This window comes from Echeneis naucrates, chromosome 10, assembly GCF_900963305.1.
Source record: "Echeneis naucrates chromosome 10, fEcheNa1.1, whole genome shotgun sequence".
Taxonomy (NCBI): Eukaryota; Metazoa; Chordata; class Actinopteri; order Carangiformes; family Echeneidae; genus Echeneis; species Echeneis naucrates.
The window spans coordinates 6,408,779-6,431,378 of NC_042520.1; the positions used below are offsets into that span (position 1 = coordinate 6,408,779).

Consider the following 22,600-nt stretch of genomic DNA (forward strand, 5'->3'; position numbering starts at 1 on the left):
CAAACCTAAATGCATGTATGCAACTCGCAGACGCACACACAGCAGTGCCTGTCTGTTTCTCTGTCTTATTGCCTCTCAATGCAGTATTATGAACGTCAGTCTTCATTTTTAGCCTCCAGACCAAAATCCTTCTCAACAGTCTTTTCCATCTCCCTCCAAGTCCCAAAGGAGCCATCATGATGTCTGGAGAAGGGTCTCACACTAGAATACTGAATAGACCAATGGATCATTCATTTTACTGCTGAAAAATGGAAAGGGAGCAACAAATCTGATAAGGGGAAAACTACAAAGTCTGTATGTGTTCAGAATCTTTTAACATCAGTTAGAAAATGCTTGTGGGTTTTAATAGTTGATGAACTAATGACTCGATCAACAGAAAAAATATTTTTCAACTATCAGTGTCTAGAGGATCAGCTGCTTTTCCCTGGTTATTATGTGATAGCAAACTATATATCTTTCAGTTTCTGCTGGACAAAACCAAACGAGCATCATTGGTTACATGTTTCCTAAGAAAACAGCTGCGCAGTCTTCTTCTGCATAAAGAGTCATAATTCACTGGCGCGACTAAAAGAAAGCACAATGTCAAATCTAAGCTGAGTGTAATGTGATTTCAAGTTGATGGCCAAAGACTTTAAACTGGTCCAAATTTATACTACACACTGAAACTGAGACCAAAAAAGTGTTTTTAAATTCAAAACGTTGACTCATGAAATACACGTTATTGCTAAAAATTAGTAAGCCCAGTTTTACTTTCAGCACCCAGGCCTTGATTGAATATTCAAAAAGCTATTAATTCCACACAGGCAATGGGAATTCAGCCAGAAGCGAAGTTTTGCACAATAATGCTAAATCACAAGTCGCTTTAAAACGTTGGTGAAGGATGGAGAGTGTCTTTCTTTACTATCACTGTAGTGCTAATGGAGAGTAGCTGGAAAATAAGAGACAAGGGCAGCAGATGCTGTATTTCTGCTTTTGTATCACTTATGGGTGTTAGTTGTTTATGGTGAACTCGCCCATGGGTGCCATTTCCAATAACTAATAATGTCAGTATACCACAGACCATTTGCCCCAAATACCTATCTAGCTCTCTTTCTTTGGTTCTTTATCTCTGTGAACACTTGAATCTTCCCGTTTTCCTTCTGCCCTCCACGCTTGTGGTGCTTCATGTCAAATATATACATTTTGTCCTCTATGGTTGGTTGGAGGGCACATCAGAGTTCCTGCCATTTTTGACACCCTCTCTCTGCTTCTCTTGGGTTTTTCCAAGAAAACACAGCCAACTACTTGGATGATAAAGGACACAAATATGTACACACACACACACACACACACACACACACAGAAGCTGACAATCATGCCCTGTAACCTGCCTTATCAGGGGAAATCAGGGGAGGTTATGGCTGACTTGAAGGCTTATATATTTTTTGCTCTCTTTTTCTCGTTTCTCTTGCTTTCTGTCTTTCTTTGTGACTCTTCCCACTAGCCATAAAAATCCTTGACATCAGCCTTGATAGTGTTCAGTAAGTATGAAAGAATCAGTCTTAAGAGAATCATTTGTACTCAATAAAAACTACAGTGTACTCTGAGTTGACACTGAGAGTCTTAGATCACAATGTAAAGAGATGAAAAATGTTTGCATTCAAAGTAGGCAAATCAACCCTGCACTTAAGGCAGGCAATAAGGTCTTCCTGCAATCCCCAGTCTACTTCAAATTGTGCAATATGTCTTTTTTTATTTTGTCTTTATCCAGTTTGATCCATCCAAGTTCCCCTGTATCTCATTAAAAACTATCCCCTCCAGCTGAACTTCTTCTTTCTTTTCCCAATCTCACTTGCTATACCTCTTCCTCACACACAAAGAGCATTCTTTTAGCAGCACCCTCTTAGTACAAATTACCTCAATAAAGCAGATGTCGAGCTTCCTATCTCTCAAACAGTTTTCTCCTGCTTAGGGCAGTGGGGGTATTGATGACCGCATAGAAAAGATTCATTCCTCTTCTCTTGTCTTTTTCTCTCATGCGTTTTCTTCTCCTCTTCTTTCCCCTCTCTTCTCTGGTTTTGCGTTGAATCATACTTAAGTAGACATTAAAGGCCTTTTAACCTTCACACAGTCATTCCCCCCTGACTTTCAGCCTCACTCCATCTTGTTTGTCTGTCTGAGTTTGTTCATGTGTGTCTTTTTAACCCGAAACACTTAGGTTCATTAAAGAATAAATGTCTGACTCTTCCCCTCTGTCTTTCTCTCTGCAGGCGGTTAAACGACAATGAGATTGCTGTCCTGGAGACTGTGGGGATGTTTAAGAAGCTGCCTAACTTGAGGAAGATGTACGTATCCATCAATATGTATAAATCTATGTAGAGCACATTTCAGCTGCTCAGCTATTCTGTGCTTAAGTCCTGGCTTTAGCAGTCAAGTATTTTCCTCCTCTGAAAAGGAGGTAAAATTGACAATTCACAGCAGTGAAATTGTGGATGGGGATATTGTTTGTTGCGTGTCATTTCTGATGGGATAGTGCTCTTCTTCAGCCTTTCCCCTGTTTTATATTTCGTTGACAGAAGAAAGAAGAAATAGCATTGCAATTACAAGACGACAAATGAGAACACATTAATGGGAACAGGTGGAAAAAGGTGGATGGACAGAGTTGAAGAATTTAAAAAAAAAAAAAAAAAAAAAATGGAAGGGAGGAAGGAAAGGTGATGGGGAGGCCAGTTTGAGGAATAGGGGAAAGATAGTAGGACGGACAGACAAAATAGGGATAAAGAAAGGGTGTAAAAAAAGTATGAAGAAAAAAAAACCTGCAAAGTGGGCAGCAGTGGAAATTACATGTGTGAGGGATAGAGGAAGAGGAGTGGCTGGAGACAAGCAAGAAAATGAGAGGGACATGGGGGAGAGAGAGGAAGGGTGGGTCTGAGGTAAGGAGGAAGCGAATATTAAATGGAAATAGAAGATGGGCCTTCAGTTCAGATTTACAGTCACTCTTTATCTACAACCTACTCTAGGTTTGTGTGTGTGTGTGTGTGTGTCAGAGTGAGATAGAGAAAGACAGAGCAGAGTAGAGACCAGCAATTGATTTATTGGAGAGGAAATTGCCAACCATCTAGCAGCGTCAGTGACAATATAGATTGGCCCGCACTCATTTCCATTTTCCTTCTCTCAATTCCTTCCCCTCCTCCTCCACCACCTCTCTTTTCCTCTTCTTATCCCTCCATCTCGCCATGCCTCAAAATTTTCTGTCATCCTGTTACTTTTCTTTACAAGTTAGTTGGAAATCTTTTTTTTTTTTTTTTTAACTACTTCCTGCTCCTCTTCTCTCCTCCTCTCCTTCTTCTTCTCATCTCCTCCACAGCTGATAAGAAAAGGCATAAAAACTAGAAATGAATGAAAGCAACAATAGTTTTGATAGTTATCATCTGAAGTCATTGTTTCGGTGTCCAAATGCTTTCTTTTCATTTTCATTTTTCTCATTGTCTGTGCAAGGAAGAGCGATAGCAATCATTTTCAGTTTTTTGTGACCACGAGTGTCATTTACCTTTGTGTGTGTGTGTTCTTTGTGAGTTATAGTGATGGCTGTAAGCTGTTATCAGTCCATCTATTGTACAAGGCAAAGACATTAAGATGAAAGGGACAAGAGTTAACATTTATTGCTTAAAGAGATGTGATTTATTACTGCAATTAACGTGCAAATATTGCAGATGTGTGTGTGTGTGTGTGTGCTTGCGTGTGTGGTTGTGTTTTCCGCCTGGTGACTCATGTGAGCTAATATGATTTTTCTTTTTCTTAAAAACAACACAAACAGAAATAGCCAAATGCTAAGTGAAAAGCCTTTAATGTTTCCTTCCTGCAGCAACCTGAGCAACAACAAGTTGAGGGACATTCGTGAAGGCGTGTTCGACGGAGCTGGTGGAGTTTTGGAGCTGCTGCTGACGGGAAACAAGCTAACTGGACTTCAGGGACGCATGTTCAGAGGCCTCACTGGCCTCAAAACTCTGTAAGTTCCCTCTTAATAGCGTGTGTGATCAGTGTGTATGACATGTTCAGAACATACATACTTTAGTATTTAATATTATGCTTCAGCTAAGTCATCCAACTCTTTTAAACTCAGAGTGGTAATGAATTAACAAATTATGTAGAAAGGTTTCGTTTTTTTTTTCTTTTTTTTGGATGGCCCGTGACAAAAACTCACTGTAGATGGAATTACAAAGGAAATAAATGATTCCTCTTTTGGCTCGGAGCCCACAGTAAAAATCACTGTTTTACTAAACAAAAGAGGTCTGTAAAGAACAGACAAAGCCCTCCTGAGTGGATAAAAAACGGTTGTCATGTCCTCATCGAAAGCCATAATAAGGTTAGAAGCCTTTATTCGCAGATACATAACTAAAAAGAAGACCACAGTATATTGACTGTACAACAGTCTTTAACAGGGTCAGTCAGTATATCAGCCATGTGAATCAAGGCTTTTTGGGTTATTTCCACAACGGCGCTTGTTGGTCATTTCTACACGATTATATCTTATATAATTTAGTTTTTTTCCATTTACTGCCTGAATGCCATATTTCCTGCAAAAATAGCCTGCAGGTGGTGAATGCTAGCTGTGAACGTACTAAATCATGGAGAGTATAACTTAACTTTTTCTTCCCTAGACTGAACAGAGGAGAGCTGTTTTGTTTATTCGTTCTCTGAAATCACGGCTAATGACAGCACATTGTTGTTCCGCTAATTTGGACACCCACCATAAACAGGCCACCGTCCAATTAGGGGTTACAGGATAGTGTACAAAGTCATGAGCTAATGTTGTCTGTGTATGCTCAGTAATGACTAACTAATGCTATCGTGTATATATAGATGCCAGCTAATGACTCTCTAATGGTATCATGGCTGTCTTTGTATTATGTTAAGAGGCTCCCTGTTCCAGTAATAGCCTTGCTAACTAGGTTAGCTCATCCCAGAGATTGCTAATGCTAACTAACTCAGTTTGCCTGGTCCCACATGGCCGAATGTCAAAAGCTAATGTTATATTACAGAGTCTGTCACGCTGTCTCCAGGGAGCTGGTTTGAGTTTACCCCTGCTTCCCTTTTTTATCTTTTGTTCATGTCATTATGGTTGTTTTAGGTTTTCTTTTATCCAACAAAGTTATGTAATGTGAACGAAGTATAAGCGGTTTTCCGTTTTCAGTTTTAAGTTTTAAGTTTTAAGGTTTTAACATTTGGACAAAAGTATCAATGCATTAAAGACTGGATTTTATTAGAGTCTTGGGCCGTAATGAAAAATAAAATGTGCAGTAAATGACTTGTAACAATTAATTATTTGTGTTTCCAGAATGCTGCGCAGTAACCAGATCAGCTGCATTGATAACAGCACCTTTACAGGTCTGAGCTCAGTGCGTCTGCTGTCGCTGTACGACAACAGGATCTCCAGCATCGCCCCGGGAGCCTTCTCCACTCTGCACTCCCTCTCCACCATGTGAGTCATATTTCCTGGCCTTCTTAGTTTTTTATGTTTCGTATTTGTACTTTCTTTTGGGTTTTTCTTTTTTGTTTTTTGTTTTTTTTACTTCCATTTTTTTTGCTCTCTCAGGATATGTCCTTTCTTTGAATGCTGCCACATCTCCCCCACCTCTTTATTTCCATAATTCTGCATCTCTCTCACACTTGAATTTGTATAAAGATGTTGGCTGGTGTTCAGTCGTTGCTGAGAAGTACAAAAACAACTGCCACCAAGTAACCTTTAGCCTACCACACATATGAGTATTACTAAGAAGGGCGTGGGAGGCGAGAGAGAAGTGAATATGTATGCTGTTTTTTTTCCACCTCGATGTAAAGGCTGTAAATAATAGATTCGACCAGGTCAATAAAACATTGCAGGCTGATTTTTCTGTACTTTTTCTGACTGTGAACAGAGACATGCCAAGCTCTAAAAAGGTCTCGCATCTTCCTTACTCTGTCTTTGTTCCCACCTCTCTTTCTGCCTGGTGTTCCTACTCTCTGTCCTGGCATGTACCTGTCATCTTTGATTCAAGTTCTTTCTTGAGTCTTTGGTGGAGGGGGGGCAGTGTAGAGGACAGCAGAGGAGAAATGGGGACAGTCAAGGTGGAGGATGGATGGATGGATAAACTCTGGATTGCTCAGTGGGGCTGTCTGTGATTACCACAACAATGAGAGATATTATAATATATTTCCCCCAATCCTTATCATTTGTCACTATTCTTTTTTTCCAGCGTTATGTTTTCATTGGCTTTGTAGTAACACTGAATTGTGCATGCAACACCTGGCTGCTGTTTGCCATGAGAGAAATTTCAGTAGTTTGTATTTCTAGACCTTTTGTTCTTAAGGCGTTCTCTGTTCATTTCCTTATCTTTTCCCCACTTTTCTCTTTTCCTTTTTTGCCTCTCATCCAAAAAATTCTAATATCTGTCTCCATTTTTAGTGCATTGTTTCCCATTAGAGTTTGTCCATTTAATTAAAAGATTAACAGAGTGAAAAGGAAGTAAGGGCTTTAGCTTAGCTCTTGTACCCACGCACTGAGGTCAATTCATTACAAGGAAATGAGGAAATAACTCATCCCTATCTGTAACAAACCACAATTAATATAGCAGCACAAACAGCAACATTCGGGTTCATTAGTTCAGTAAGGTGTAGGGCAAGGTACCTCTTTCACGTCTCTAGACACAAGACACAGGCACCTGGTCAGTCTTAAAGAAATACACATAGCTTTGTTATATCTAATACACAGATAATTTTCAATCCCATTCAATTTCACCAGCACCACTAAAATGCCAGTTTCTTTTCACTCACCATTGATGCCTTAAGATTCCCCTCTGAATTCTTTTGGGTTGCATAATATTGAAAAACGATTTCTCACTCTCACCTCGATGTGCCAGAGCAATGGAGATACCTAGAGCTGTTTTAATGTGCCGCCTATGAACTGCTAATGCTATCTATCCCACCACATTCTATTGAAATGTGGTAATGCATAAATATTACATGAGAGGTCTCACATAAGCAACACAAATGCAATGAGAAGTGATCAAAAATGAATAAATCAGGCAGATAACCTTTTCTGTCGTTTTTTCTCTTTCTTTCACAATTTCTCTCAACTGGCCACCCTTTCTTTTTCAGTCTCCATCTGTCATACTTCACAAAATGATTAAATCTGATAACCTTTTCTCTTTCCCGTCTCCTTTATCTCTTTTCTTCCTTCTTCTTTGTCTTCCATCAAAATGTATTTGTATATGTATGTGTAAAAACAACAAATTGCTTTACAATTTACAACACATGCAATTAATTACATTCTTAACAAAGATATATACAGTACCCTGTACGCTCACTTTCGAAATTTGAAATGGTAGTAGGAGCAGGTATGAAGTAGCTATTAATCCTTTGTGTCCCTTTTTATGTAATGTTTTGTATTGTATTATGGAAACTACAAGCAAATATGTAGTTAATGCAGTTTTTCTTGATGGATGGTGTCAACTCATTCCCAGAATGTACTGTTCAATAATTTGTTTTTAAAAAATATTGTGGCAGCAAAACGGTGCTGTGTTGCAGCAACATATTTCGGAAGCTGTCAATATGGGTATCCATTTCTGTTTCAATAATTTCCTCCTCTCCCCATCGCTGTTCCTGTTTTTTTTTTTTCCACAGTAACCTCCTGTCTAACCCCTACGTGTGTGATTGTCATTTGGCCTGGCTTGGTCAGTGGCTGAAGAAAACCAGGGTGGTCAGTGGAAATCCCCGCTGTCAGAAGCCAGCCTTCCTGAAGGAGATCCCTATCCAGGATGTGGCCACGCCGGACTTTACATGTGATGGTAAGCCTCTTTTTCTGTCTGCCTTAATGGCGGACCCTAACAGGAAATAACAGCATGTGTCAAGTGACTGAAAAGCAGTGATAAGGTAAATGCATCATTCAACATATTAACAAATAATGTCTAGAGACAAATAGATTTCCTCAGCCTATACACTAACTTTCAATAAGCTCTCTAGAGACACAAAGCTGAGTGTCTCAAGGGAGGAAAAATAAGTTGTTCAACGAAAGGTCAACTCTTTTCATTGCTGCATGGATTTTTAGAAATCCCTAGTTAGAACAAGCTCCCTAACACGAAGGCCTAAAAGTCCCTTATCACAATGAAATATTGTACCACTCTGAGGTTTTCCAGGATTTTTGGTTTGTATTAGTCTGACCTGGACACATCCTTCAGATTCTTGCCTTTTTGGGTAACCATCCCTCCAGATACTCATTTCAGTGATTTCCATCATGGTACTGCAGACGTGCGCTCAGCTGGGTTTTGTAAGGAAAAAATAATCAGTAACCGCAGGGCAAACAGCAGCCTTCGATGACATCACTTTGTGGTTTCTGCCGTGATGTTGCTGCCGTTACCACAACAATGCCCGCCTATTGTGACTTCGACTGTCGTCTTGGCCACCAAAGTTTGATGTCATACCAAAGTGTGGTCTGGCACTGCTGTCTTTTACATCTTTCATAATTTTTCCACTTTTCTTGGTCTTTGTGGCTTTACATTTTAAACTCTTGTTGATGCCCCCTCTCCATCATGTTCCACCTCTCTCTCCCTCCTGAGTTTCTTTGAATTCATTACACTTTTCTAATTTCCTGTAGCTGTGCTGCAGCCATTTACTGAAAATGAGTTTGGAAAGTAGTTAACTGGGTTGGCTTGAGTAGGGAAACTCTGAGATGGTATCAGAGCTTAATATTTGTTCTTGCATCTTGCACACACACACACACACACACACACCTTCTACCTTCAAATTCACTCAGCTGCACAAATATAAATTTCAATGATTAATACCATACTCAAGCCCTCGTATTTCCATCCTGACAGTGGCTCCACAATGGTTAGATCAAATGTCTGATTTTTACTTTGTGCAACTAATCTGATATAAATTAACATAATACAACACAGTGTTGTAATGCAAAGTAATTTATTGAAAATCTGTGGAACTGTCATGCAGATCTAAATGACAGAAAATTCTGTCTAGCTGTGGGTAAAAGGTATGTAAATAGTTTTTTCTGTCATCACTGCCACCAAATCTGTTGTTCTTCTGCTGACAGCCCATAAGCTGACAAGGTTTGAATACATCCTGCTGACTGTCACAAAAAGTATGCATCATGGCCTCTTGGTGACACTAAAATGTGCAAATTAAAGGAGTACCTTTACGAACTATTTCTCAAAAGAATAGAAACACAGAAGCACACAAGCACAGACATATGCATGCATACAACCAAGGTCCTCATGTCCGGTCTATTTATAGTTGAGTAAAATGACTGTCAAGTTGTCCAGAGGCTGCCAGGGGAAAGGTAAAGTTAATTGAATTTGTGAGAGGATATTTAGCACACATTTAGATGTTAGTTCAATCAGCCAAGTGTAGAGTGAGTCAGCCCACAGCTACACATCCCTGTGGGCTTGCTAGCCACACACATCAGATAAGATGCGCACATGCACACTTAGATACACAGTGCTCCACACACGGACATGTAAGTGCCCATTGGCTCAACATTTAGACATCAGAGCAATTAAAAAACTACAAATATTGAGAAAGTGGCCACAGGACCAGAGGTGGGGAGCTGTTTAACAAACTAAATGTGCACCACCTTCAGTGTATACCTGAAGTATACGGGCACAAAAGCAAAAACAGCAACTCATGAACCAGTATAAACTTTCCCTAATCTTCTTTTCCTCTACACACACACACACCAGTTGTGTTATTATTGGCTTAGTGTCCACTCTTCATTATCCCTCATTATGGTTTTAACTCAACGTGTTTTACATTTGGGACCGCAGTTCAATTATTTACATACTGCAATGCTATTTTAAAGCTGTGTGTGTGTGTGTGTGTGTGTGTGAGAGAGAGAGAGCGAGACTCTCAGTCGAGGAAATGGAAGCAGTTCCAAGCCAAGAACAGCAGCTCAAGTCTCTGATCTTTCATATCTCTGAGTGTTAGAGTGATTATGGTCACTCAAATGTTTTTGTCCCTACCACATCTGTGTGTGTCTGTGTGCATGTGCATGTGTGTGGAGCATTTCTGCATAGCTCCAGCTCCTTTTTTTTTTTATTTTACAGCAAAGCTGTCCATTTAAAGAGGAAAAGAGGTCATGTTCCAGGATCCTTAATCTTTAATGAAGTTTGTCATACAAATGGGTTATAATTTCAGATAAAAAGGAACACACACACTCAACACAAGCCACTCTAGTCGCTATTTTTAGGAAACTGAAGGGCAACACACATCTGCAGGGTGTCGCAAATCTTATTTCATTGGTGTGTTTACGCAACTTTTCAAAGTTGTTGCAGGGCATACTATGAACATCTGTTCACTCTTTCACCAGAAACATCGGAGGGGGTTTTAATATTACTGTGACCTGCCTACAGGTCCTGAACCAGATGTTGAAAGACAAGCGTAGCCTCTGGTCCTTTGATATAGAATAAGAAGAATTTCCTGAGTGCCACCCTTTCAGTTTAGTCTTTATGTCAATCAGTCTAACGCTCTCTTTCTTTTTGCCATTGCATTTTACCCTGCATCTTTCTTTTGTCCTGTCCTTCTTTCCATCTGTTGCTCATTTTGTTCCATCATCTTTGTCCATTTCTGTATTTCTTTGTCCTTGTTTTTATCCCTTCCTTCCTCTCGCATCTCCCTCTTTCTATTTGTGTCTCTCTAATATCCCCTTCTCTTGCTCTCTCTCCAGGTGCTGAGGATAATGGTTGTCTTCCTACGTCTGGCTGTCCTGATGCCTGCACGTGCTCAGACGGTGTGGTGCGATGCAGCAACAGAGGGCTGCACTCTCTGCCCAAGGGCATTCCCAAGGACACCACTGAGCTGTGAGTTACACACACACACACACACACACAGAAAAACTCAAGTATGGAGACAAAAGCAGTGATGACCATTGCAACAGATATGTACATGGATTCAAACTAAACATATTTTTAATCCTTATTCTCCAATAGCATGCAAAACCACAACCTCACAGTCCTAAACACACAATCTCACATTGCTGCAGTGTAATATTGACGCAGCAGTTTGCCCTCTGCTGCTTAAGGAGCTAAAAAGCATTTACTATACCCACACACATGCACGTGTCTCTCTCATTCCCCCGTGTAATTTGATGGGTTCATATTCACGTGAGCTGCTGCAGTTATCTGTTGGTATGTCTCGGTGTTGAGGTCATGAATCTGTGAATTACCACAGAAATTTTTATTTGGATATACACCTCACAGACAGATACAGTCCAATAACACGAGTGTGTTACAAACAAAGAGAGGCAGATCGACTGCCTAGAAATTGCCTTTGGGGGAAAAAAAATATTGATTTTCCAACAATATTAATTGCCAAAGATATCTCTAAATAAGCCATGGTCCAGTTTTTGTGTTTAAAGCTTTTCTAGACATTTGTCTAAATGTGATGTCCTTTTTAGATTGATTACACATAGACTGATAAGAGAAAAACTAAATATGCTTTTGTTTCAAATTGTCTCCCACAGTTGACCATGATGTCAGTTGTTTATTTGGTTTATAGTTTCCCAATACATTACAACCAGTGAACTGCTTTGTCTTTGTCATTAATTTTTTACTAGTAGAAAACCTTGTGATGAAGAAAGAGGCCAATAAAGGAAATGTCTATAGTGATGGCAATTATTCCAATTGATGTTGGATAAAGCAAGGGTAAAACAATGTTAATCTGGATTTGGGGATTTAGAAAAAAAGTAGGAACAAAATCTCTCATAGGGGGTGGTGAATTATTACACACACGCACAAAACCCTCTAGCTGTGAAATAGGCCTCCTCTCTGGGGTCAATAGCAGTGATTAGTTATTGATCAGGATGAAGAAGACACTCCATCATACTGTCCACATGACCTACTTATGACCTGAGAGAGAAAGAAAGAGGGGAGAGACCAACAGATCATAAATTGTGTGTGTGCTTCAGTGTATGCACATTTGTTAAGACAAGCAATTGTTGCTGAAATAGCAGTTGCATGTTGTATTTTTTTAGCTGGTTGTAATATTATGAAGGGACAGAAGAGCAGGACAGCAACGTAATGGTGTTATCATGTAGAATTATCTTGTCATCGCGTCCTACCTTGATTGTCTGCTGTATTCAGAGGGATAATCTTTGTAACAAATGTGTGTGACAATTGTAATGTTGTTAGCAAGCCAACCTGCACATTAGCGTAGTAAATTACCTGCCTTATTCAAATCCACGTCATCTTTCCCCTCATTAAAAGTTTGTAAAACCAAAAAGGCTGTTAAAATAAGTGTTGGGTGGATGGAAAAACTTTGGAGGTGGCCAAACTAAGATGGGCCACTACTTCCAGTTTTTATCATCAGCTAAGTTAATTGTCTTGTGAAAACCAACATCTTGAACATCAGAGAAGTGTAAATATTCTGCTCTAATCTTTGGGAAAAATGTGGAGCTAACCAGTAACGGATCACATCCAGAGAGGACATACCTTAATAATTAAATACATTACATGTAGGTCACTGCACTGTAGCTCACCTTCTCTCTTCACCTGCCTTTCACTGTCCTCCATCTTGTTTTCCCACCTGTACTGCCCTCCAGAAAGCACCTTTATATATATACGTCCTACCTTAACTGTGCACCATTCCTTGCAGTTACCTGGAGGGTAATATGCTGACATCTGTGCCCAAGGACCTGGCATCCCTGAAGCAGCTGTCATTGGTGTATGTACAACTCGCATAACCTTCAACAAAATATGCAGGCCGAAAACCTGATTATGTATGTCCACACAATGGCTTGGTTGCGTGTGTCGGGGTGTGTACTTATTGTGTGCTTGTATCTACACAGGGACCTGAGCAACAACAGCATCAGCACATTGGCCCCATACACTTTCAGCAACATGACTCAGCTCGCCACACTGTAAGTTACACACAACACACACTCTCAGTCATTTGTGCAGCTGGCCGGCACAGTGGTACAGCATTGTCACCTCAGAGCAACAAGGTTTTGAGTTTGATTCCAGAGCCTGTCCGTGCGGAGTTTGCATGTTATCTGCGTGTCTCTTTGTTCTCTGGCCTCCTCCCAAAGTCATATTACATGTTTATATGGATTGGTTGCTCTAAATTGCTCACTGGTGTCCATGTAAATGGTTGTGCTTGTCTAAATGTTGGCCTACGGTGAACTGGTCCAGGGTGCACCTCATGCTCGGCTCCAACACCTGTGCGACCCTGATGGATATGCAGCATAGATAATGGATGGCCATATACAAATTGTGTGTGCGCATGTGTTTGGTTTAAAAGCTTTAGATGTGTGATCAACATTTTCTTAACTTCTTAACTTCTTCCACCTGTCTGTTGAATCATCTTCTCCCTTTGACTCCTTCGTAAAAGTAAAGGTTCTCTGAACTTCCTTTCATTTCCTCACCGTTCCCAGTAAAAAGGTTAAATTTGATCTGCCTTAGTGCCTCCTAACTTTCCCTCTCCTCAGCTCTGCCTGTCGTTGCTGCCGTTCTATCTCAAATACAAAATCCTTTTTCCTTTAGTTTATCCGTTGCTTTACATGGATGTCACATCAACGTGCTACATTCTGCCTGTCCAGGGAAAGTTGACTGAGTGCATTTACTCTTTTACAAAACTCCTTAGTTTATATTTTATACAGTAGCTCTGATTTATGCCAGAGAGCTGCCCAGTGCAGATGTCTACTGTTAGCCCCACAAATATGCCACTCAGGCACAAGAGATGATCTACAAATGTACGAGATTGTTTTCAACATTCACTTTCTTCATTGGATTCCCAGCCTTTCAGTTCATATCTTTGTCTGTAGTATACGTGGTGTCTTGCTCATTCTGTATATCCATGCTAGTTGTTAACATGACGTTTGAGCACAAAAAATTCTTTTCTCTGAGGTACCTTGAGGCCTCTTTTATAATCACCATTTATGGTTATGTAGAGCAGCTAGTAGTGCCTTAAAGGGAGCCTTTTTACAGCAGGATCCTTTTTAAATGTCATGCTTTACTATGTTAAAAGAATGACAGCACCGTGAAACAACAACTTTATCTCATCAGACCATGATCAAAATTCATACCTTACATTTTCTCTCAAAATGTATGTTTTGTTCATTCCCACACTTAATTTTTGGTTCATTTGTAGTTTCTAGGGCAGCAAGTCAGGTCACGTGTGGAGTTTGCATGTCCCACCCCCCCATTTGCTGGGTTTCCTCCGGGTACTGCGGTTTCCTCCCACCGTCCAAAGACATCATGTTTAGGTTAATTGGTGGCTCTAAATTGCTCGTAGGTCTGAGTGTGAGTGGTTGTTGGTCTCTGTCTGTTGGATATGTTGTGTATCCAGGGTGTACCCCCCCTCGTCCAATGTGAGCTGTGAGCTATGAGCTCCAGCATCCTCTGTAACCCAGAAATTGATAAAACCAGAAGTAACCCAGAAGTAGATAAAAGGATGAAAGAATGAATGAATAGCAGCTTTTAGATGAAAAATGCAGCTTCAAGTCGGAGGTAGACATTCCAGAGACATCAAATTTAGCCTCTGGCACTTTTTTACCTCTAACCAACTTTTTTTTAATTATTATTATTTATTGAATTCATGCTCTCCATGTTAATTTCCCTCTGTTTAGCATGCATTGGCTACATGTTCTGTATTGAGTTATTTCAGAAACCAAATCTTCTTTGGCATCTCTCACATCTTCTGTTGCCTTTGTTTCTTTATCCTCTCAGTCCCTCCACATTAAATTTGAGGTACTCCGAGTACAGTATAAAACACAAGAGGAGAGAATCTCAAAAGAATAAGTCCAAGAGAAATACAGTTACATTCGGGAAAAAGAACATTCTGTCTCAATCTTATGACCTTCTTAATGTCCTGTCTTCCAGCATCCTGAGTTATAACCAGATTCGCTGCATCCCAGTCCATGCCTTCGATGGGCTCAAGTCACTCCGCCTGCTGTGAGTAGCAAACTTCATCTTTGAATGCTGCAGTGGATTCAATATTCAACACTCCCCTTTGCTAGTTACAGCACCGAGTTAAATCAAAGTTTAATCATTCCCCAGGTATTAGGCCGAGTGCCATGTTAGGACCCAGTCACAAGACGAGCCATAGCCAGCCAACCATTTGTTGTTTCAGGGAACTGAAAGACATAAACCTGACATTCTCTCATCTCGTCTGTAATACTCCCTCTCCATCTGCATGTTTGTGTCCCTTCAGTCTCCTCCTTTTCCCCTCAATCCATCCTGTCCTCCCTTTCTCTCTCCCTCTCTCTCCGCCCAATGTTGTGTTTGATGAATCGACCTTCAGCCTCTGTTTCGCTCAGCCATCCATCTGGCTGTCCACCCTCTGTCTCACAGACCCACATGCACGCATGAGTGAAGTGCGCGTGAATATGGCTGTCTGACCATCCCCTCACACATATGGAAACAACTTTACACACAAACACGAAACACACACACATTCACATGCTCTAATGCCTTAAATTGCACTGTATCTATTTAACAGTGTCCTGGCCACAGTTGATGAATCTGTTGTTGAGACCTTTTTTAGCCTGTATGTAGTGCTGACAGACAGATTTAGATTTCTGCCTCCAACCAGACACAAAGGAAATTTAAAATGCATCATCACATACACATAACAGTGTTTTTTTCTTTTTTACCTGCCTCTACCCTTTTCTTTTCAACTTTTGGAGCTATCTAGCTGTCAGACATGTGACTTCATTGGCCACAACCATTTCCTGTTTCAAAAGAGAACGCTGCACCTTCTCATCCTTTCTTTGCGTCATTAAGTTTGTGGTTTCTCATTTGCATATTGAACAGGCTTAATTAGTTGAATCTCACATGGCTTCACACGCAGTACTGAGGTTGATGATAAGAACATCTCAAAATGTCCACAACTAAGTTTTAAGTCCTTAAATTGTAGAAGGTGGCTTTCAACTGAAAACGACCATGACAAAATGGTTAAAGGTGTAATTCCTGTGTCTTGTATTCAGAGTTTCACCCTCTGAGAAGTCAGCTTTGTGTCCGTTCTTTTCTTTTATTGACTACATCTTTTGCAAGGCTTTCACCTTGCAGAAGTTTAGTGATCATTTTTTCTCTTTTCTTATCCTTCCCTCCTATCTTCCTTTCATTTTTGTTGATGTTGCCGTGGGGACTGCTCCCTCTCTGCCCCCGCATAGCAACTGGTTGCCAGGCAGCCATCACTGTCACTTCCTCATTACCCATAGCCCCCTCTGGGCCAGCCTGATGCGGGGGCTGTTAAACCACCATGCACAGATGCCCACCACACACCGAGACGCACACAAACACATACAGGCATGAACCATTCGCACACACACACGCACAAACTTGTGAAAGAAGCACACAAATATGTGCACAACATACACATTTGACCTTAACATGCACACATTGAAATATGCGCACACAAACTTTTCCAGTAGTGTTAGTTTGATAGTTGTCCCCTGCTACAACCCTGCACTTTAATAGAATGTGATCTTATATCCAGCAGGCAACATGCTGAGATTGTGAGACACAAAGGGCACACACACACACACACACTCACTCACTAAGGCTTCTGAGACAAAGGTTTTAAACACACAAATACACACATCTACACATACATACATGTAAAAGAAAGCCCAAAGGCACAGAAGCTAAACTGCACATACTCTGACTGATACACATCACAGCCTGCAGTTAGTCCCTGCTCCTTTCATACACATCCACACATACCAGAGTCAGCTACAAGACCATATGAGACAGTTTATATTCCACTCAGAGACCAGGACCAGCTTTATTGCCCAACAATGAAAATAAGCTTTCTGTTTATTTTGTGCTATTCTTTCATAAATATTTTATTTATTTTCCATCATAAAAGGGGATGATGGTGTGTCTGTGACTGAGGAACCACAAATAATGTAAATAATTCAGCATGCACCAAGTGAGAGTTAGAATGCAGTTTAGTTTGCTGGAAATTGGGTATTCAGCAGAGGGGCTGCTTTCATGTAAATCTAATATGATGAATACGATGCAGTTTTTTTTTTTTTTTTTCAGCCATATTCATTTTATAATTACAATAATTGTACTGTGTCATATATGGGAAGGCATTAAACATAGACCAATAGAAGTGCAGCAGTAGTAGAGCTTTATGTACTAGTCGCAGAAATGTTAGAATTCAAGGGCCAAACTGTTGTTTCACATTCTTTTCCTTGATGAAATTGAATGTTTTATCAAATTAATTAATTCCACAATAAAATGAACAAAGTTTGGAAAAGCGACCTGTTGCATCTTTAACAAGGCCAGTATTGACTTTAGTAATCATTCTCCGTCTCTCTCTACCAGGACTCTCCACGGTAACGACCTTTCGACCATCCCAGAGGGAGCTTTTAACCACCTCACCTCTCTGTCCCACTTGTACGTAGAGCTCCATGTTTCTGTGTATCTGCATGTGTGTGTAGATGCCATGGATACAGTCAAGTATCGTGGGCTGCACTTTTCAGTGTGTGTGTGTGTGTGTGTGTGTGTCTCTAGGGCTCTTGGTGCCAACCCCTTGTACTGCAACTGTGACCTCCGCTGGCTCTCTCAGTGGGTCAAAGCCGGTTTTAAAGAGCCCGGTAAGTTTGGGGTGTCTTATCAAATCCCTATAAGTGTTGTTGTTATTGTTATGTGAGAGACAATGCAGAATGTGCCGTTGTGTTTTTGAACAGGCATTGCTCGCTGTACTGGACCTCCCGACATGGCCGACAGGCTTCTGCTCACCACACCACTCAACAGATTTCAGTGCAAAGGTAAATGGTCTCCTCTGCCCCGCTCAGTGTTCCAATATTGTTCCCTTAATACCACCTGGACCAGGATTTTATTTTTCCAGTTAGTCCAGATCAGCTGGTGAAAGTGTTTGTGCACGTACTCTCACTGATGTGTGTGTGTGTGTGTGTGTGTCTAGGTTTGCATCAACTGTGGTAGTCAGGTTTGTGTCTTCCTTCCTTTTCACCCAGTCCATGCTGTGATTGGTTCCTGATGTGCAGAAGAAATTAAACATGGCCTTTCTGTTCTTCTTTCTGAGAAGCCCTGTTTAGCCTTTTCTCATCGGCAGAGCACATTGATCAGATTCTGTCTTTTAAAACAAGTTAAATTGGCTCATATGTAGAATGGACTGTGGATGGATGCGTTTTCACGAATGGACTCAAACTACGATAATTACAAGTGGGAGGATTTGAGGAAAGCCTTTCAGGTTTTGTTCTCAGTGAGTCACGTAAAGGTAGTCAGGCTTAAGTACCAGACAAACAAGCCTTTTGTATCACGGAGTCTTGTTTAAAATGTTGTGCGAGGTAGTTATTTGTTATTCTGTGTCATTTACTATTTTTCAAAACAGAATTGCGTAAGTTGATATTTATAAATGAGTGTCAAAAACTTTTCATCCCCTCAGTTGTATTTCACTCAGCAGGCCTTTAACTTTACCTGCCTGAGGGCTCCCCCGCAATCAGACAAGTGGGAAAACCACAGTGGATGTTAGTTTGCTGTGCGTACCTTTATGTGGTTCACAAATTGTCAGAGTAGTTTACGTTGTATAAACTGGAATTTACCTTGAGGTGCCTAAGATCATCTCCTCCTCCTCTCACCATTACATCCCCTGAGACCTGAGACCAAATGCATTTGCTGTTCCCCAGAGCTCTTTCGTTTCTTGTCCGTTCAGGCCTTTTCTTCATGCACCATTCCTCAAATGACATATGTAAGCGCATTGTGAGGAAATGGGTTAATTTTCACAGATACTCCTCTACTGATGCCTGCAGAGGATCTGCCTTCCTATCTGTATCCCTCCATTCTCTTCCCGCTCTCATATGCTTCTGCTTCTCTGACTCATTTCTCTCTCAGGTCCGGTAGATATCAGCCTAATGTCAAAGTGCGCCCCCTGCCTGGCAGCACCGTGCCAAAACAACGGCACCTGTGTCTCTGATACCACTGGATCCTACCACTGCACCTGTCCATATGGATTCAAGGTGAGATGCTGGACACTTTGGAGTATGGAGGAGACATGAGGTAATGTCTTGGGCTAAGTTTTTAGGCTACAGAAGACGTTAGCTTCACTTCTCAATCTCAAAAGCACGAGAATTCAATAAATATTAAAGATGTTGGAGTCAAACTGAAAGTGATGCACTCAATATTTCCGTTGCATTTCTGATTTACAGTGTAAGTTAATGGGTACCTAAATATGTGCTTTCTGTGATGGACCAATGCTTTTTTATTTATCGCTGCATTACATCTCAGTTATTCTGTCAGCTCTACCATCCACTTTGCTGTTTGTCTGACACATTTTCAAAGTGGCTCATGAAGAGTGAAATATGTTTCTGCAAATTTAGCTGATGAAATCAGTCCCTGATCCCAACACATACCGCCCCGTCCTGTTCCCCAGAGCAAGGCACATATACTGTCAGTTAACCAAAAATTATTCATTGATGCTTCACTATTTTAAGCTTTTGGTGAGACTGACCGTGCGTGTGTGTGTGTGTGTGTGAAAGTGAAAGTGAAAGGTATCTGAGGTGGATGGCCATGCTGCATAAGCCTGTAGTATTAGCAGTATTGTCAGGCTTACCTTGGTCTTGCATACATAATGCACCGATCAGTTTAGCAGTAGAGAACCAGCTGGCTGCACTGGAGGTATTGACTGATCGAAAGACAAAGAGTTTAATAAATGTCAAGACCCCTGCATTAGAAAAGACATGCAAATCTACTGAGAGAGCACTTTACTCTCTCAGTAGTAGATTTGCACTTTTGCAGAAGAGCGTGTGTTTGTGTGCACATGAACACTTCACAGAGTGCTCTCGTGTGCACACACACCTCATAACCCTTTGGGCTTCTGCGGACGAAGCCTTAGACTAGCTTTTAATCAAAACATCACTTACCAAGGTCACAGGCTGGGAAACAAGGATTTCTGTTAGTGTGTGTGTGCGTGCGTGTGTGTTTGTTGTGTGCCTGCTTTGAGATAACTCATCTTCATGTTGAGGGGTGACTGAGAAAACTACAATATCGATTAAGTCGTGTGTATGTCTGTGTTTCCGTTTGTGTTCGTTTCTGCAAGTTTTAGCTTTTTCTGTGCATATACATTTCTCAGTGCAGTGGTTCTCAACCTTTTTGCAGCTTTTGAATTGATTGCTATTTTCACGCTGCACTTTTTAAAAAAGTCTCACATACCTCCTGGAGTGCCCTCAAATACACCCCAGGGGTACACATACGCCCATTTTAGAACCACTGTCTTAGTGTATGTTTCTCCCTCACCGTCAGTATCCACTGGGACAACATTAATTGAAACGTGTTCAAAAAATCAAAGAAGTAGCAGAGGATAAAAGATGGCAAGAAAGAGAGAAGGAAAAATAGGATTCAGGGAAACTCAGGAGACGTAGTGACAGAGATGGCTTTGTAAGGAAAAAAGAAAGATGTAGTTAGAAAAGTGATGTGAGAGCAATAGAAAGAATTCATGTAAAAGGAAGGACCAGTGGAGAGAGAGACAGCGAGTGAAAGGGAGAGTGAACGAAACACAAAGACCTACAGTGAAACAGAAAGCGGAGAAGGAAATAATGAAGATGGATGGAGAGGGAAAACAAGAATAAACGTCCTCCTTTGATCGGGGGAAATGGGTGTGTTGGCAGCCAAAGGTTTGCTGTTTTGAAATTAAAACTACAGCTGCAGGGTTCAATGTTGACAGGGAGTTCTGTGTGTGTGTCTGTGTAGGAGACACATACATGATGCAGGGAAGGCTGTTTCTTCAGGAAACAAGTGTAATTAGAAGAACAATGAATCAAACAGGTAGCCTGTGGCCAGCACTCATGTGTGTCTGTGCAATAGGGATCGTGGGCAATCAGCGGTGTGTATATTTGTGAAAAAGATACAAAGTCGCAACAATGAAAAAACCATAAATTGTCGAGTGGCAGTTACAAATTGCTGTATTTTTAGCGTAACCAACCTGAATATATTTATTTAACCCTTTATCTTTCTGCAGGCTGTTTTCTTTCAGTGAAGCTAAAATATAAAAAAAAAATCTGTTCTCCATAAAAGATGATTAGTTGTCAATTGCAAGTACACAAAGAATTGATCTTCACTGTCTCAGATTAAAGAATTTTGTTTCTTTTATTTGCTGAAAAACCATGAAAAGCATGTGTCACCCTTTCCTCTGTCTGCTTTGATGATCTTCTGCATAACTATTCCCAACTGTAATTTGATTGAGAAAATAGAAAAATCAAGGAGTTGCAGTATTTGTGGTTTTTTTTTTTTTTATCTAATATTTTCTATATGATTTAGCATTTAATATGACAGTTGCTTTCCCCCCTTCAGCACCAGTGCAAGCATAAATAAGCCAATCTCTTCTCCATCATAGAAAGTAGCTCATTACTTCCGCTGCTTGTTATATGTCAGGGTAAAAAGGAGAGCGCGGTGTTGAGCCAAGGGGAGTAATCACTTTACTCATCCATGACTGCTGAGTAAAAGGGACACTGTAAAAAGTTATTAGGAGTGAAGTGGTTTGAATGCAGCCAACCGTAACTGACTTTGTTTGAGTAGTGGAATTATCTCTTGAAAAAAAAAAAAGAAAGTCTAACTTCTTTACCCTGTCTTACCTTGTCTTCTCTTCTCCTCCAGGGTCAAAACTGTCAAATACCAATAAATGCCTGTATTAGTTTCCCCTGCTTGAATGGAGGAACCTGCCACATTCAACCTGGCCATGAAGATTACTTCAGGTATAATCTAGACACATATTGCTTTTGTCTGTGTGTCTGCATAGCCTTACAAATAATCATGAAACGCTTCCTTTTCTATTTTGAAACAAGCATCGGAGCCATTGTGTCTATATATATACTCCAAGAAAACAAGTGAGAATAATAAAAGAGGTCATTTCAAAGAAGTTCTTTGGGAATCCATTTGGCTGTGGGTCAAATCACATTGCCCTTTCTCCCCTGCCACCCTCTCCCTATTAGCAGAGACATAAAAAAACATACTCTGTATTCTCATCTAAAGGGAAATATCATTTTTTTTTTGCCTCCAGAAATATTGACATCATGATTAGAGTAGACAGTTATGCATTACCCAAGATAACAACTTACCTGGATCCTATGATGTGTTTTCCTTCTTGTGTGGGTTGTGAGGTGCGGTGGAGGGTTGAGCAGGAAGCGAGCGGCTCTTTCAAAGGGGGAAGCCCCATCCGGCTTGCTCATTAAAATTTGTGTGCCCTTGCTGACCTCGTTGGCTGCCCAAAGAGATCTTTTAAACTTCTGTCATTACTCACAACAGTGCTTTCTTGCTGGTTTTGTGTAAAACTGTCAACAGGTTTCCAGGCTCCAGGTTAAAGTTTTACCAGCATTTCAGAAATCTCAGATGAGATTTTATTGTTGGATACACATTACATACAGACATTAAAAAACAAAAAGCAAGTGAATGTATGTGTTTAAAACTAATTATATTACAACTGGCTACATTAATTGTGGAAATTTTATTCCCTTTAAGATAAGTTCTCTCATGACAATGCCACGGTTTGTTCTTTTTAAATTTAAGCTTATAAGCTCACGTAAGTTTGCAGCAGAAAACCATAATCTATAATGTACCTGACCTCATCTGAATTTGTCCTGGGAAAGCACGCAGAACAAGCTCGCTCTTCTGCA

The 22,600-nt window shown here is 40.6% G+C and overlaps 1 protein-coding gene across 1 annotated transcript in view; it reads left to right on the forward strand.

Moving 5' to 3' along the window:
- Window positions 1-22,600, forward strand: part of slit3 (slit homolog 3 (Drosophila)) — a 214,489-nt gene that overhangs the window by 171,817 nt on the left and 20,072 nt on the right. The window contains exons 16-28 of the mRNA XM_029511904.1: window positions 2,250-2,324; window positions 3,845-3,988; window positions 5,318-5,461; window positions 7,642-7,805; window positions 10,694-10,826; window positions 12,619-12,687; window positions 12,812-12,883; window positions 14,844-14,915; window positions 17,298-17,369; window positions 17,487-17,569; window positions 17,663-17,743; window positions 18,828-18,952; window positions 21,585-21,682. Coding sequence (XP_029367764.1) covers window positions 2,250-2,324; window positions 3,845-3,988; window positions 5,318-5,461; window positions 7,642-7,805; window positions 10,694-10,826; window positions 12,619-12,687; window positions 12,812-12,883; window positions 14,844-14,915; window positions 17,298-17,369; window positions 17,487-17,569; window positions 17,663-17,743; window positions 18,828-18,952; window positions 21,585-21,682 — 1,332 coding nt within the window. The remainder of the gene's footprint in view (window positions 1-2,249; window positions 2,325-3,844; window positions 3,989-5,317; window positions 5,462-7,641; window positions 7,806-10,693; window positions 10,827-12,618; window positions 12,688-12,811; window positions 12,884-14,843; window positions 14,916-17,297; window positions 17,370-17,486; window positions 17,570-17,662; window positions 17,744-18,827; window positions 18,953-21,584; window positions 21,683-22,600) is intronic.